Here is a 13,314-nt window from a genome sequence, read left to right on the forward strand (position 1 = left end):
CATTTAAAGGGACACACAACACACACACACACACAAAATAAAGACAGAGCGGAAAGTGAGTCTTGTGTTTGTGTAGTTCCCTCAAAATAAAGCTGAATGGCAGATTTCTTTCCCCATTAAACATTAATCTGCTTAAAGCATAATGCCCCATTACACAGGACATTCAGGGGTTTTAAATGAGTTTGACAGCGAGTGTGAAAACACTTATTCAGTCAAGGTCACTCTCTGTAAGCACAACAGGCTAAATGGACCTTAGTGGTGAGACAGTAGGGTAAGTGTTGAGTTTTCTGACGGTCCCTGAATGCATCCTGTTTGACAGACAGGTGATTCACAAGACATGACTTCAGGTGTGATATGTCATCAAATTATGCTCTATTAAAGGTAGGGTAGGAGATTTTGAAAACTCAGTGAGAGTCAGCCAGATTTTGAAAGTAAACACACGCCCCTTTCTCTCGGAGCTCACCCTGTGACTTCGGGCATCATGCACGTACCTCTCTGGTGCGCACAGAGCAGGAAGAGAGTGACAACCAGCCAACTAAACACGCAGGGGCGCCTCGTAGGATTGGCTGATGTTTTTAGTGTTTTATAGCTTCCACAGATGATTCATATTCTTCGTTTTAAAGCGAAACTGCCGAACTAATTGGTTGCTATCAGATTAAAAGTGCATCAGAATGAAATCTCCTACCCTACCTTTAACAAGACTCAAAAAGCCTTGGTTGAGTCACTTTCAACCAGCAGCCACATGACAATCATTCAGTGAGTTTTTGTCTTGGAAAGTTGTTAATTTCATCTCAACCAACCTTGGTTTTTTTTAGATTTTATTATAAATTCAGTGTGAGTCTGGGCATCTTAAAAGAATGCACAAAGATGTAATCATTTCATCTAGGCACAAATCTAACCTGGGTATGTACAGTGATGGTATACCACCAGCTCTTTACCTTCCTGCCGGGCCAACATGGCGATGTCTGATCCCATCAGCCAATCGTTGTGCAGCATACCAGCTGCTCTGTGACAGAGCTGACAGGGTGCGAGGCTTGTGCCAGATTACTTCTCCTCACTTCTGTCTGATGGCCGCTGGATCCAACCTGAAATCTAGACCTGTGTTTGATGACATCTGATGCTTATCCATCTCCACAAAGTATGTCAGACAGTAGAGTGGATTAGCAGGCAGATGTGAGGCAGCAGTGTAGATTAGGTATTTGCTGAGATTAGCACAGGGGAAAAACAGCAGGGCACTCTGGGATGGGAAACAAATGGTAGATGTAGGTAAATTCTGCTGAATGTACCGTCTGTGTTTCTGTTCTGCTTTTTTTTTTAAATCAGGGGGACATCTGCTCTGAGGTTTGGACACTTTTATGTGGGGATTGTCTCGCTTTTGAGGTCAGCCTCAAGTGGCCACTAGAGGAACTGCTGTTGTGTCAGAGGTACTGACACTTGTGTATGGGCTTCATTCCTCGGTTACCTGCTCAGCAATAAGAGACTAGCTGGCTAAAAACCTGCTAAAGCCACACTATCATTTGTGGCTGCTGGGTGTGTACATTTGCCTGCGGTCCATGTGTGCATTCGCATTTATAGCAGGCAAAAACATTGTCATATAAATTAGTTTACTTGCAGCATAAATCAAAGTGAACAACATGCACAAAAATGCGAGCAGCACCAACTTGCTCTGTAGTTTTTCAGCAAACTGTAGGTGAGATCACACTTATTGTGTTCCCAGTTATGTGTCATCCTCCATCATCAGTCCATGTGCATCAGATCTGACAGAGAAGCTGTGTGTGTGTGTGTAGTTTGCAGCTCTGCCTGCTATTGTACTTAACACTTTCAGCTTTTCGGCGCCTGCTCTTATTTCACAGTGGTAGTACACAGAGCCAATCAATAGCTGGCTCAGAGGAGTGGAAGGAAGGAAACTGTTGGCTGCTGTCGCACAAGGACATCGCTGCTCAGTTTACTGACTTTATTATTCCATGTAGTTGATGCACTGTGGGTGCTCGTGTAGTTAAAAGAATGCAGCTTTTAAAATCTGCTGTTTTCTGCTTCTCTGTGTTTGAGTGGGTTGAGGTGCATTTTATTGATGCTTCAAATTATATTAGGAAACCACATATAAAATCCTTAACTCGTGTTTTTGTTCCAAACTTTGTAATGGTATGCCTGGCACTTACACAAAGACACAGATGGCTGAAGGAATTAATGCTAATCATATTAGCTTAAATATTGATTCATTTGAATTCATTAATGTGTCATTCCAGCCTGATTTAGAGTTTAATTATGATCTTCTTGGACCTGAGATGAAATAAAGTCATGTGAGTCTCAGGTTCCCACAGAGTGGCTCTGTCTTCTGTATGTGTCAAAGGTTTGCTGAACTGAGCGGCGGCCTGTTATTGATTTCTATGTGGATCTGATGAATACCTGTCGTTGTCGTTGCACTCAGTTGTGAGCCGGCTGTTGGCCCAGACCGGTGATGGCTTTATTTCACATCTCGATGCAGTTCTTGTGTTGGGTTTAGTTTTTTTTGCCATTGTGCAGATGATCTGTTGCATGTTGAGGGATGCTGTATGCTTTCGGGAGCCATGGTCTTAAATGTCATGATATACAGCCGACATACATATATATAGGCTGTAATTTATAGATGGATTACAGCAGGATTGGGGCCAAAGATTAGAGGGGTGATAGAGTTAGAGTTTTCTTTCGGCAGGAATTAGTGACTACGTGTTAAATAATTCTGCAGAATATGGGCTCTGAAATGCACTGCTGCAGGTTTAACAGGTTCATTTTCCTCCTCCTCCGGTATCATAAAGATATCAAGGACATCTCCTCTCACCTCTGAGATTGGAAAGCTAGCTGGGTCGTGTGTTAAAAATCATCTCTCCAGCAGAGAAAATACAGATTTACTCGGCAGGTAGTGTTGAGTGTGTGTGTGTATGTAAAGTAACTGTGTGTCATCTTCAGCTGCTGTCAGCCCAGGCTGTGCCAGACACCCTGCGCTGACGACTTGAACTTCAGACTGAGCTTGTTATCACCTCTTTCTCACAGTGGAAGCTTCCTCTTCAGCCCCGTGTCTACTACTATAAAAATATCAGTTTAAATAAGGAATGCATATTTGTGTCGTGTGTTGTCTCTGCGCTTCATCGGTATGTTGTGTTTCTGGCCTGTTTGTAGAGATGCTGGTTGGGCAGTCTTGTCTCGGCGTTGAGCATTTTCAGGATTATAGTCCGACAGTGAATGGCTCAGAAGGAGGCATTGATTAGCTCCTTCTCTGTGTTTGATTTGTCGACACTTGTGGAGTGTAGTAAACTGCTACAGCGGGTGACTCGGATAAGAACATGCCCTGAAACGAGCAGACATGCTTTCCATCATAATGGGATGATCTGTTATGGACCAGCATAACCTGTGCTGGTGTTCTGTACCAGGTTCAGTATTGGGAAGAATACTTTTAAAAAGTATTCAGTTACAGAATACAGATTACATGCCCTAGAACATAATTTGTAATGTATTCCGTTACATTACTCAGTCAGAGTAATGTATTCTGAATACTTGGATTACTTACTGAGTTGCATTTTAAGTGATAGAATGCAACAATCAGCCCCTGCTTACTACAAAGGACGCTATAAAACATTCAATAAAACATGTCCAGACTGTTCCAGCTGACTGCATTCAGTGTTATTAGCCTCCATTTTGGACAGAGTTAGCTCGCAGCTAACAGCAGCTAACTAGTTCCCTTATTCAAGTGATGCTAACAGTGTACCGGCATCATGACTGAGGAGCATTAAGCACGCAGCGCTTCATCCTCAGACTCTGACCCCCATCAGTCCAGCTGCTCTGTCCTCTCTGTCCTCTCTGTCCCCCGCAGCTTTCTGTGCAGTTTGCCGACATGAACCAACCGACATGTTGTATTGACGGTAAGACCTCTCACTCCAATGAGACAAGCGATCAGGAGAGTCAGACATCGGCCGTAAACAGGGTCTTTGTCGTAAGAAGACGGTGATTTTTTACGTAACTTGTTTCATCCAGCAGAGTGAAAAAACACGTAAAGTACCGTCGTGTAATCCACTGATTTTAACAATGTAACTGTATTCTGATTACCATCTCTTTACACTGTAACTGTAACAGAACACAGTTACTATTTTTTTGTATTCTAATTACGTAATGTCGGTACATGTAATCCATTACTCCCCAACACTGACCAGGTTCAGGCACAAGGTACAAGTGAGGAAGAGACATGTAGCACACATCTGTGGCTGCCTGTTGTAACACTCTCACCATGTTCTCAGTTGTGTAGTTGTGCTCTTTTGTGTGCTTGTTATCATCAGATATGTTCCCTGCCCAGTCCCTCTCCGCTGAGTTTTGTTTACAAGGCCTTTCTGCTGCTCATTATCGCCAAATGTTGGTGTTTCTAGTGCTGCTTCATCTTGACAGGGCTTGACAGACTCTAACTGAGATCAGCTGGGCGTCCAGGCGAGGCTTTGACAGCTCACAAGTATCCAGCAGGCTGTCCTCCTGCAGTGCGTGGACGGACGACACTCTGTGCTGTCTTTCTATGTCTTGCTTGTTGTGCAGCTGCCTTACCTACCTTTAATCCTGACCCAGACCTGTTTTCAATAAAACATCAGGGAAACACAGGCAGTGACATTCGGCAATTGTGTAGTAGAAGCACTTTTCAGTTATTATTTTGTTAAATCTGTTCAATTTAAATGTCAAGAGAGAAGTAAAAAAGTGTCCACCACAGTTTTTTAGATGGACTTCATCTTGTAAAAGCCCAAAGAAATTCTTTTTACTGATACAAAGCAACAGAATCTCATATTTTTCGGCCTCTGTTACATGTGTTTGAGCCATGATTCATTTATTTTCACACACACAAGGACGTTTTTACTTAATTGACAAGTCATTTATTTGATTTTTTTTTTGTTCAGCTCATTCATTTAAAAGCTGCTCCAGTACCAGGGCTGTATAATAAGAACTCCTATCTGTCGCTGCAGCTTGAAAGCTGCAGTTTAACAGACATGTAATCACATTTTCTCTGAGCACACCAGCGGCTCCTGGACTCTATCTGGATGTGTGCACGTATATTGACTTGGAACAGGGTCTGTTTTAAGGCGCAGCGGTGACCACGTGCTTCTGTGTGTACGTTCAACAGGCAGGTCTGCTCATAGTAAACCTGAGTTATTATTCTGAGCCCTCGCTGTCATATGGATGCGCTGTAAAGAGCAGCGTGCAGCTGTAAATCAGTCTGCTGCTGCAGTATCTTTCCTCTGATAAACACCTCTCAGACAGCGGTGTTAAGTAATGGGAGGCTCTGTAAAGGCATTGTCACACACACCCAGGCAGCTGTGATCAGACACAAACATCTCCTCTCCTTTCACAACCAGCTCCTCTGCTCTCACCCCCTCCCCTTCCGCTGCTTTAGTGAAACAAGTAGGCCAAAAGTGGGAAGCCTTGTCTGCGCTTCAAGCACAACAAAGGGAACTCAGCAATTTGATCCTGCAGACTATCCGAGGGTTGAGGGGGAGAGCTGCACTTGAAAAAGTGCAGCTCCTGCCTCTGTTTGTCTGTGATTCCCAGGAAGGTGTTTTTTTTCCCTTTCCTGTGTTGCGGCTCATTATTTCTGCCCCATCTCTGTGCTTATTCAGCAGCTTTGGTACAAGTCAGACTCTCCCTGCACATCCCTGGAGGATGAGAGGGATTTCCCCTCCTAGCTTTTGCTAGTAAGTAAACATAAGGAGTGTATCATACAGGGGGAATCCAGCACATTAGCCGCTGTTAACTTAGCTCTGAGCTAGATTTAAAGAGCCACGTCTCAGCCCTGGGAAAGATTGATTTTTTTTTTTTAAGCAGCATTTGGTTTTGTTTTCTTTGCACTACCTCACAGAGGGAAGAGAGCTCAGTTGAACCGCTGCCATTTTCCCCTTGTTTGTATGTGTGTGCAGCTGGTGTTGTTAACGAAGGGTGGGCTCACTTTCCCCTCTCTTTATGTGTGTGTGTGTGTGTACAGTGGGAGAGCTTTGGAAAATACACAAGTGTGGAATTTGTGTTTGATTCCCACCGGAGAGTGGGAGTTGTTTCCTTTGTGCACTTTGTAGCTGTGCTAGTGTAAACCTTTCCATGTTCTCTGGATTAGGGTTTGGACAGATTAACTCATTATTGGCTGGTTGATGGTTTGTGTGAAGTCTGGGCTTCAAACAGGTTTGCACAATAGAGCTGTTACCCATCTCTACACATGTTTGGTACCACAGGATTGGATTTAACAGGTCTGCATTTATCACAGCTGCAAAGTGTGGAATGACATTTTGCCTCTGGACAGGTTCCTGTCCGCATGCATCAGGTGTCTCCTCTCGCTGTCAGATCTGTGCCTCCTGTGTCCGCCTGTTCTTTAAAGAATCGTAGCATAATTAGCATGCAGCTAAGTTTATCAGCACAATGTTTTGCGGAGCCTGAGAGGAGCCGCCGCCTCCGCCACTCATCAGGAAGCAACCTTGTTGTGGTTTACAGAGCTCCACCTGACATCCAAACAGGTGCATTTATGTAACAGTGTACAGTCATGTAAGTGTCCAACACACACGTGTGTGTTTTCTTTTCTTTTCTTTTGGATGACAGTAACCTTTGAAACAAACACCGCAGTGAAAACTCTTCAGAGATATATCCAGAGTTCTTTTGAACAATGAACCTTTCAGTGTATTGTGTGTGTGTGAATTTGGGGGTGGTGTGAACTGGATGAATTGGCTTGAATTTGTATGCACCAGGCTCCACTCGCCTATTTAACTGTCAGGCAGAATGAGAGCACTTAGAAAATATCACACAGAATATTTTCAAGTGTCTGATCTGGTTCAGAGAACTTTCCAGTGCGCTGAATATTTATGAGCTGACATTTACGAGTCGTGTGTGTCCTCTTCTCCAACAGCCTGTGACATGTATGTTTTATAGCATAAACGACTGTAATCGGTGGCAGGATGTCAGTCATACACCTCCTTTCTTCCACAGTGGAAAGCCACACTCTGTGTTTACCTGTCAGACCAGTGTGTGAATCAGGAGCCAGATTTTCATCCACACAGTCAGTTTTTTCATCCCGGCCGACATGTGTGTAACAGGTGTTCAGACATGCGGACACAGATTGTGGACTTACATGTATTATATTACATCAACAGCAGCCCGCTCCTCCGCCTGGGAGAAGCGGATCAGATCCTGATGTCAGCCTGACTGACAGAGGTGGGGAGCAACAATAGAGTGAGGCCAGACTGGATGGGGGTGGAAGCGTTATTAACATGAGAAAGCTCTCTTCTCTCTCTTCCTCTTCGCAATTGTCTGCTTCGTGTCTCTGGCTCAGATGAAGGACAAGACACTTCCTTAAAGAGACATCAGATTCTCATTTCTATAGGTCAGAATGAGAAGTCACAGCTCTCACAGGGGAGCACGTGAGAAGTTTTTCTCATGTTTAAACAGTTCCATGAAAAGGTGTGACCTTTAAACTGCAGTAAACATCCTTTCCCAGGTTTCTGCTGTTATGTTTAAAGACGGGACACATATACAAATATTTTGTTGTTTGAGAAAGTTGCACAATATCAGGAATTGTAGCGGGATTAACAACAAGCTAACAAATCCTGAATTATTCATAGTGTTGGTTAGCAGGTAGTATTCATTATATATTGATGACAAGAGACACATTTGTGTTGGTTGTTCAAACTTAAAATGAGCTGTCATGGTGGGACTGAGGGGCAGAATCATGCTTTAACTTGCTTAAACTTTGATGATATAAGAAGTGGATGGAGTCCCTCGTGATGATGAAGAGTAACAAAACCACTGATGCATTTTGCTGCAGAACATTTTTCTGGGTGTTTTCAGGAGGAGTTAAAGAGTGGAACTGACTTGTCTTTTTCTCCACTCGGCCATCTCTGATTGGTGCTTTTAGATGCGCTGGTGTTTCGTGATTTGTTTTTCCTTTAAATCCCTTGTTCAGCAGCCTGAATCCTGCCGTTACTCATCTGAGACACGTTGTGAAGTAAAGATGAGTGAGGGAGACGTACTGTATATTATTAAACTGCTTCCTGACAAACTGTGCCTTCGTCTTGGCAGCACCGTGGGAGTCAGATGACGGCGCAGGGCTCTCGCTTTATTGCGGCCATTTTTTATTTTTTTTTGCCAGTTAGCTTCTCTCGTAAAATCCGTGTGAAAATCTTTCTAAAACAATGAGACAGAATGTAGCACCGTCTCTGGTTTTCTCTCACTCCTCTTTCTCTCACCCCCCCCCCACTCCCTCGTTCTCCTCCTCCTCCCTCTGTGGGTGTTTGGTACACTAAGTGCTTCATGATTGCCGAGGCCGTGAGGAGGCACAGTCGGCAGAGGCGTCAACAGCCCTCAGCCAAGTGTCCTTGCTTCCCCAAGTGGTTTTTCTGGCAGCGCTGTTGGTCGAGTGACAGCAGAGTCAGCGCTATCTAGTCAGATAGCAGCATCCAACAACAAGGCTGCATGGCAACGTGATGGCGGAGTTTCCATAACAGAGCCCGTGTGTTCATACATGCATGGACTGAAACGTGTCACACACGTTTAAACTGTCTGAATAAAAGTGAAACAAAAACGAGGCATCTAAATGGATGGAGAGAGAGAGAGAGAGCCCACATTTATTATAAAGACATCAATCGTGAAAACGGAATTCTTTTTATTACTTATTTTACAGACGATGAAATAAACACACTGGGATCAGCGTGCACAACATTGTGTGTCCACAGCTATCACCAATCTGACATTAAAATGTGGCCGCCTCACCAGCATAGATCTTAACTGTGTGCCTTTTCACAGCGTCTACAAACCAGTTTTTCACTCTGAAGATCAGCCAAATATTTGCAGGATTTTTTTGCCAGGTGCTCTTAGTCACAGGTGAATCACCTCTGTGTTCGTCGGAGCGCTGACAAGTGCTGAATTGTTCTTTATTTCATTTCGTGGTTTTGTTGCTGTAAATGATTTATTGTGTTGATGTGGTTTAAATGAACTGTCAGGATTTTACGTGATGCATTCAAGGACCACAAAACAACAAACATTGTTTTGGTTTTTACAATTTAACGAATGATGTTTTTTTTTTTAAATACAGTTATTAAAGATTGTGTTCTGCCTACCTAGAGGTAAAAAGCGCTGAGTGTTCAGTGAGGCTGCTGGGGCGTTAGTCAGCTGTGTTGATGTTGTGCTGAGCTTTGATTCTTATCACTGTGCTGCTGCTGACACACACAACTGCTGCCTGGATGTATAATTTACTCACTGTTGTCAAACTGATTATGAGGAGTTGCCGGAGGTGAAGGCAGGTGGGCTTTTGTTTTCAGGCGCAGATACAGATGCGTCTGAAAAGCCTCCGCAGGTTTGGCCTGAGGTGGATCTGAGTCTTTACCCAGAATTCATTGCTATTTCTGCCTTCAGGTAGCACCGTCCGGCCGCGATTCATCCACCAGTTATTGATTAAAGTAGTTTCTGATCAATTGGTTTTAATGTATCATAGTCCTGCCCACTCCTTGTGCTGTGTGTGTACCTTTAAGTCTGTTTTTTTAGATTACAGCTCATTAATTAGGTCAGTATTTTTGTCTATTGACACAGTGTGTGTACTTTCTGCTGTCATCCTAGCCATTTAGCTTAGGTTAGCTTAGCATAGATAGTTCAAACACAGCTGAACAGGAAACCAGGCTCTCTCCAAAGGTAACAAAACTCGTGAATTTCTTTTGTCTGGAGGTTAAACACAGCGCTCTTTTCTCCATGCTCTCTGCAGTGGTCAGTTTGCCGTGGTCAGAAGATGCCGGCACAGGAGCGCAGGCGTGGAGTACGCCGCCAAGTTCATCAAGAAGCGGCGCAGCAAGTCGAGCCGACGCGGCGTGACGAGGGAGGACATAGAGCGTGAGGTGAACATCCTGAAGGAGATCCAGCACCCCAACATCATCACGCTGCACGAGGTGTTCGAAAACAAGGCCGAGGTTATCCTGATCCTGGAGCTGTGAGTGGCGTCTCTATTCACCAAACCTTTGACAGGTTTAGGTTGATTGAAGCTGTGACTGTTGTTGTTGTTGTTGTTGTTGTTGTGCGGCAGGAAGACACTTTTCCCAGTAAACCCCAGTTAGACCAGTTTTACCAATTTGTGTTTGCATTACAAGCATCCAGCTGACGCAATTATTCCAAACAAATAAGCCTGAAAGCAGAAGCTCAATTACCAGGTCGTCTTACAGCCCGCAGTGTAACGTTCAGAGCCGCAGTCGCCCAACAGCATTCCTGACCGATGATCACACACGGTGCAGCTGAAAACAAGAAATAACAAGGGCACAACCTGCCCAGATCCACCGGCAGCGCGTGTGTGTGTGAATAATACACCCGTGGCTCGTCTCCAGGTTGCTGTGGCCACAGTAATGATTCACCATGTTATCTTTTTTATGTTTTTTAAGGCTTTTAAGGTTTATTACTGCAGGCTGTCAGCACAACAGAAAGAAGTGAGATTAAGTGAGATAGTACCTAAATGCATCACTTCACAGACCCTTAAATGATAGTTCTAATCAATATAAACCTCAGACGTGTCTTTCGTGGACAGGTAGCCAGTCTATTGCAGGGTTAACATAGAGAGTCCCCAGTTAACCTGTGCAGGCACAGACACAGAAAGACTGCAAACTCCACAGAGAGAAGCCAGATCAGTGCTTATCCGGAGCACCACCACATACCCCAGTAAATGATTCCCACATGCTGTAAATATTTCGAGTTTTTACTCGGTGGAATCGCACAAAAAACATTTTTGTCACCTGGCTGCTGGTCACACGTGAGCCGGTCATGGCTTCCTACTGCAAAGGTCGTGACTTTTACATCAGAAACGGTAAATCCCACATGTGTAATTAACCTCGCAGGACTTCCTTTTATTTAGCTGGTTTCTGACAGGAGACTTCTTCCTCATATCTGGTGTAACAGTCCTTTGTTGACAATGAACTGTTGGGAGTCTTTTGTCAGACACGTAATGGTTTCGCTCTTTGTTCCCTTTTAAAAATGAATCAAACAGTTCAACATTCAGAACATTTTAATTTCCCTGAAAACCTGTGGAGACACAGCACCTCGTCGTCTTGACTCATATCTCAGGGACACACTGAACTGTTTGAACGCTAAACTTCTTTTCTTCGGCTGTATAATCACTACTGAAAAGCATCCATCACATCCTGTATGCTTGGAAACGCAGTGTGCAATGTAAACAGATGGATTTGATTTGGATTTATTATTATAATTGTTCCTCCAAGAACCGGTGATGTCATTGGTTCCTCAAAGGGCCTCGGTGCCATCAAAAGTCATCATAAGAACAGTTGCTGTTGTCCTCATCATATCCCTAATTTAAAGAACTTCGAGAACCTGCAGCGATCCTCTAAACATGCAGGCGGTGACTCAGTGTTGTTGCCATTACACAGTGCTGTGTGCCAATAATTCTGTTTGGCTGCTGACAGTTCGCACAAAAGAAAACGGCGCTGCGTCATTCATTAACTTGTTTTCCTTCTGCCTGCAGCTCTTATGTAATAGACCGGACTGAGCTGAGCTGAGCTGAGCTGAGCTGAGGCAGGGTCTTCAGGGTCAGCTCCCAGACACACAGGAGAGCCTTGGTTTTATATTTTATCTGCACTGTGAACTGTATCAGATAAGCACTAGTGCCACCCTAGTTTGCATGTAGGTGACATGATGTTGTGTTTTTTACAGCCCCAGGCAGACAAACAAACAAACGACAAACCACATTCACATGCTACAAAAAAACATATTCTGCCCCATGCTGCTCCTCTTTGTCCTCCTCATGCTGAACCCTGAGCGGCTGTCCTTTAACCCTACGCTGACCTGTACAGTGGCGTCAGGCAGGAACCCTCCTTACTTCCCTGTGTGTGTGAATGTGTGTTTACACCCTGTCAACCGCCGAGGCAGGTGATGAAATAAAGAGCGTGGGAGGAGGGAGTGGAGGTCCCAGCTGTGCAGCTGCTCTCGTGTTTCCTCCTCACAGAGGTGGAGTTGACTTTGTAGGTTTCTCTTCTGGCAAAATAATCTGAGAAGGTGATAATTCTGCAATAAATGTATAATTGAAGGAGGCTCAACAGTGAGTTTAATTCTTCAGCAGACACACACGTGTGAGCGTGGCTGTAATTACAGCTGCTCCGGCTCTACTGCTTTCTGTGTTTCCCTCATTATAAATCCGTCATCATCCTCCATCATCTTCCTCACACGCCTCACTGTTGCCCCTCATCACCAGGTTTTTTTGAATAATCTTCGGATGTAAAATGCAGGATGAAGTCTTGGTAGTGATTAGGAAGCGTCACTGCTGATATGAAGCGACAGAACTAGATTTAGATGTAACATCAGTGAGCATGTCCTCCTCCTAAATCTGTTTTTATTTGAAATGATCTCGGTGCTTTTTGTTTGTTTACACTGGATTTAAAGCAGTTTATTGTGACGGCTCTGGTTGAAATGTTGTGTGAACGTGTAAATTGGTGGGGCTCTAATGCAGCAGGATGATTAGATTACATCAGCTCAGCTCTGTTAATCAGGGATTTGTAGTTGGCTCTGATCTGAGAGATCTCACTTTTTAATTCTCCCCTCCTCCTCCCTTTCTTTCTTTCTTTCTTCCTTCCTTCCTTCCTTCTCCTCGCCATCCAGCGTGGCCGGTGGTGAGCTCTTCGACTTCCTGGCAGAGAAGGAGTCTCTGAGCGAGGAGGAGGCCACTCAGTTCCTGAAGCAGATCCTGGACGGAGTCTTCTACCTGCACTCCAAGCAAATCGCTCACTTTGACCTCAAGGTACAGACACAACAGAGGACTGTTAAAGTCTCCATCTGGCTCCTCCTGTCAGTCTGTTTCATCAGCTCACACTGAACATACTGATAACACCAAAATGTAATCAGTAGCTATGTCCTAATTCTTCTTCTTCTTCACACTAAGCAAGTTTAAAGATGTAATGGTTTCAGCCTCTCTGAATTTAATTAAAAAGTATTATTTCTCATTGATGAACTGTGAAAAACCAGAAAAATAGTGATTATCAATTAAGAAATTGTCTAATTTGTTTTGCATTTCCATTAATTAATGTGTACTTGTCAGTTTTGTGCAGAACACAGGAGCGATCACTCGCTCTGACTGCAGAAACGCTGCATGAACTAGCTGTAGCATGTAGCCCGAGGTGTGTAGCAGCATTTATTGTGGACTGGGGACAAAGCAGTCGTCAGTAAAACTTGTGTGTGTCTCATTCTTGGATGATTGGAAACACTTTTCAAGTGATTAGTGTTGATGTACTCAAACCAAAAAGCGAGTACATGATTAGAAAAAGAGACCCACTCCACTGATGACTGTGAGAGTCC

General features: G+C 44.1%; 1 protein-coding gene across 2 annotated transcripts in view; it reads left to right on the forward strand.

The window, feature by feature from the left end:
* The window catches only part of dapk1 (death-associated protein kinase 1), a 49,198-nt gene that overhangs the window by 11,152 nt on the left and 24,732 nt on the right, over nucleotides 1-13,314 (forward strand). For both annotated transcript variants that reach the window (XM_028413561.1, XM_028413562.1), the window contains exons 3-4: nucleotides 9,737-9,958; nucleotides 12,622-12,760. In XM_028413561.1, the coding sequence (XP_028269362.1) occupies nucleotides 9,737-9,958; nucleotides 12,622-12,760 (361 nt within the window). The remainder of the gene's footprint in view (nucleotides 1-9,736; nucleotides 9,959-12,621; nucleotides 12,761-13,314) is intronic.

This window comes from Parambassis ranga, chromosome 9 (genome assembly GCF_900634625.1).
Source record: "Parambassis ranga chromosome 9, fParRan2.1, whole genome shotgun sequence".
Classification (NCBI taxonomy): Eukaryota; Metazoa; Chordata; class Actinopteri; family Ambassidae; genus Parambassis; species Parambassis ranga.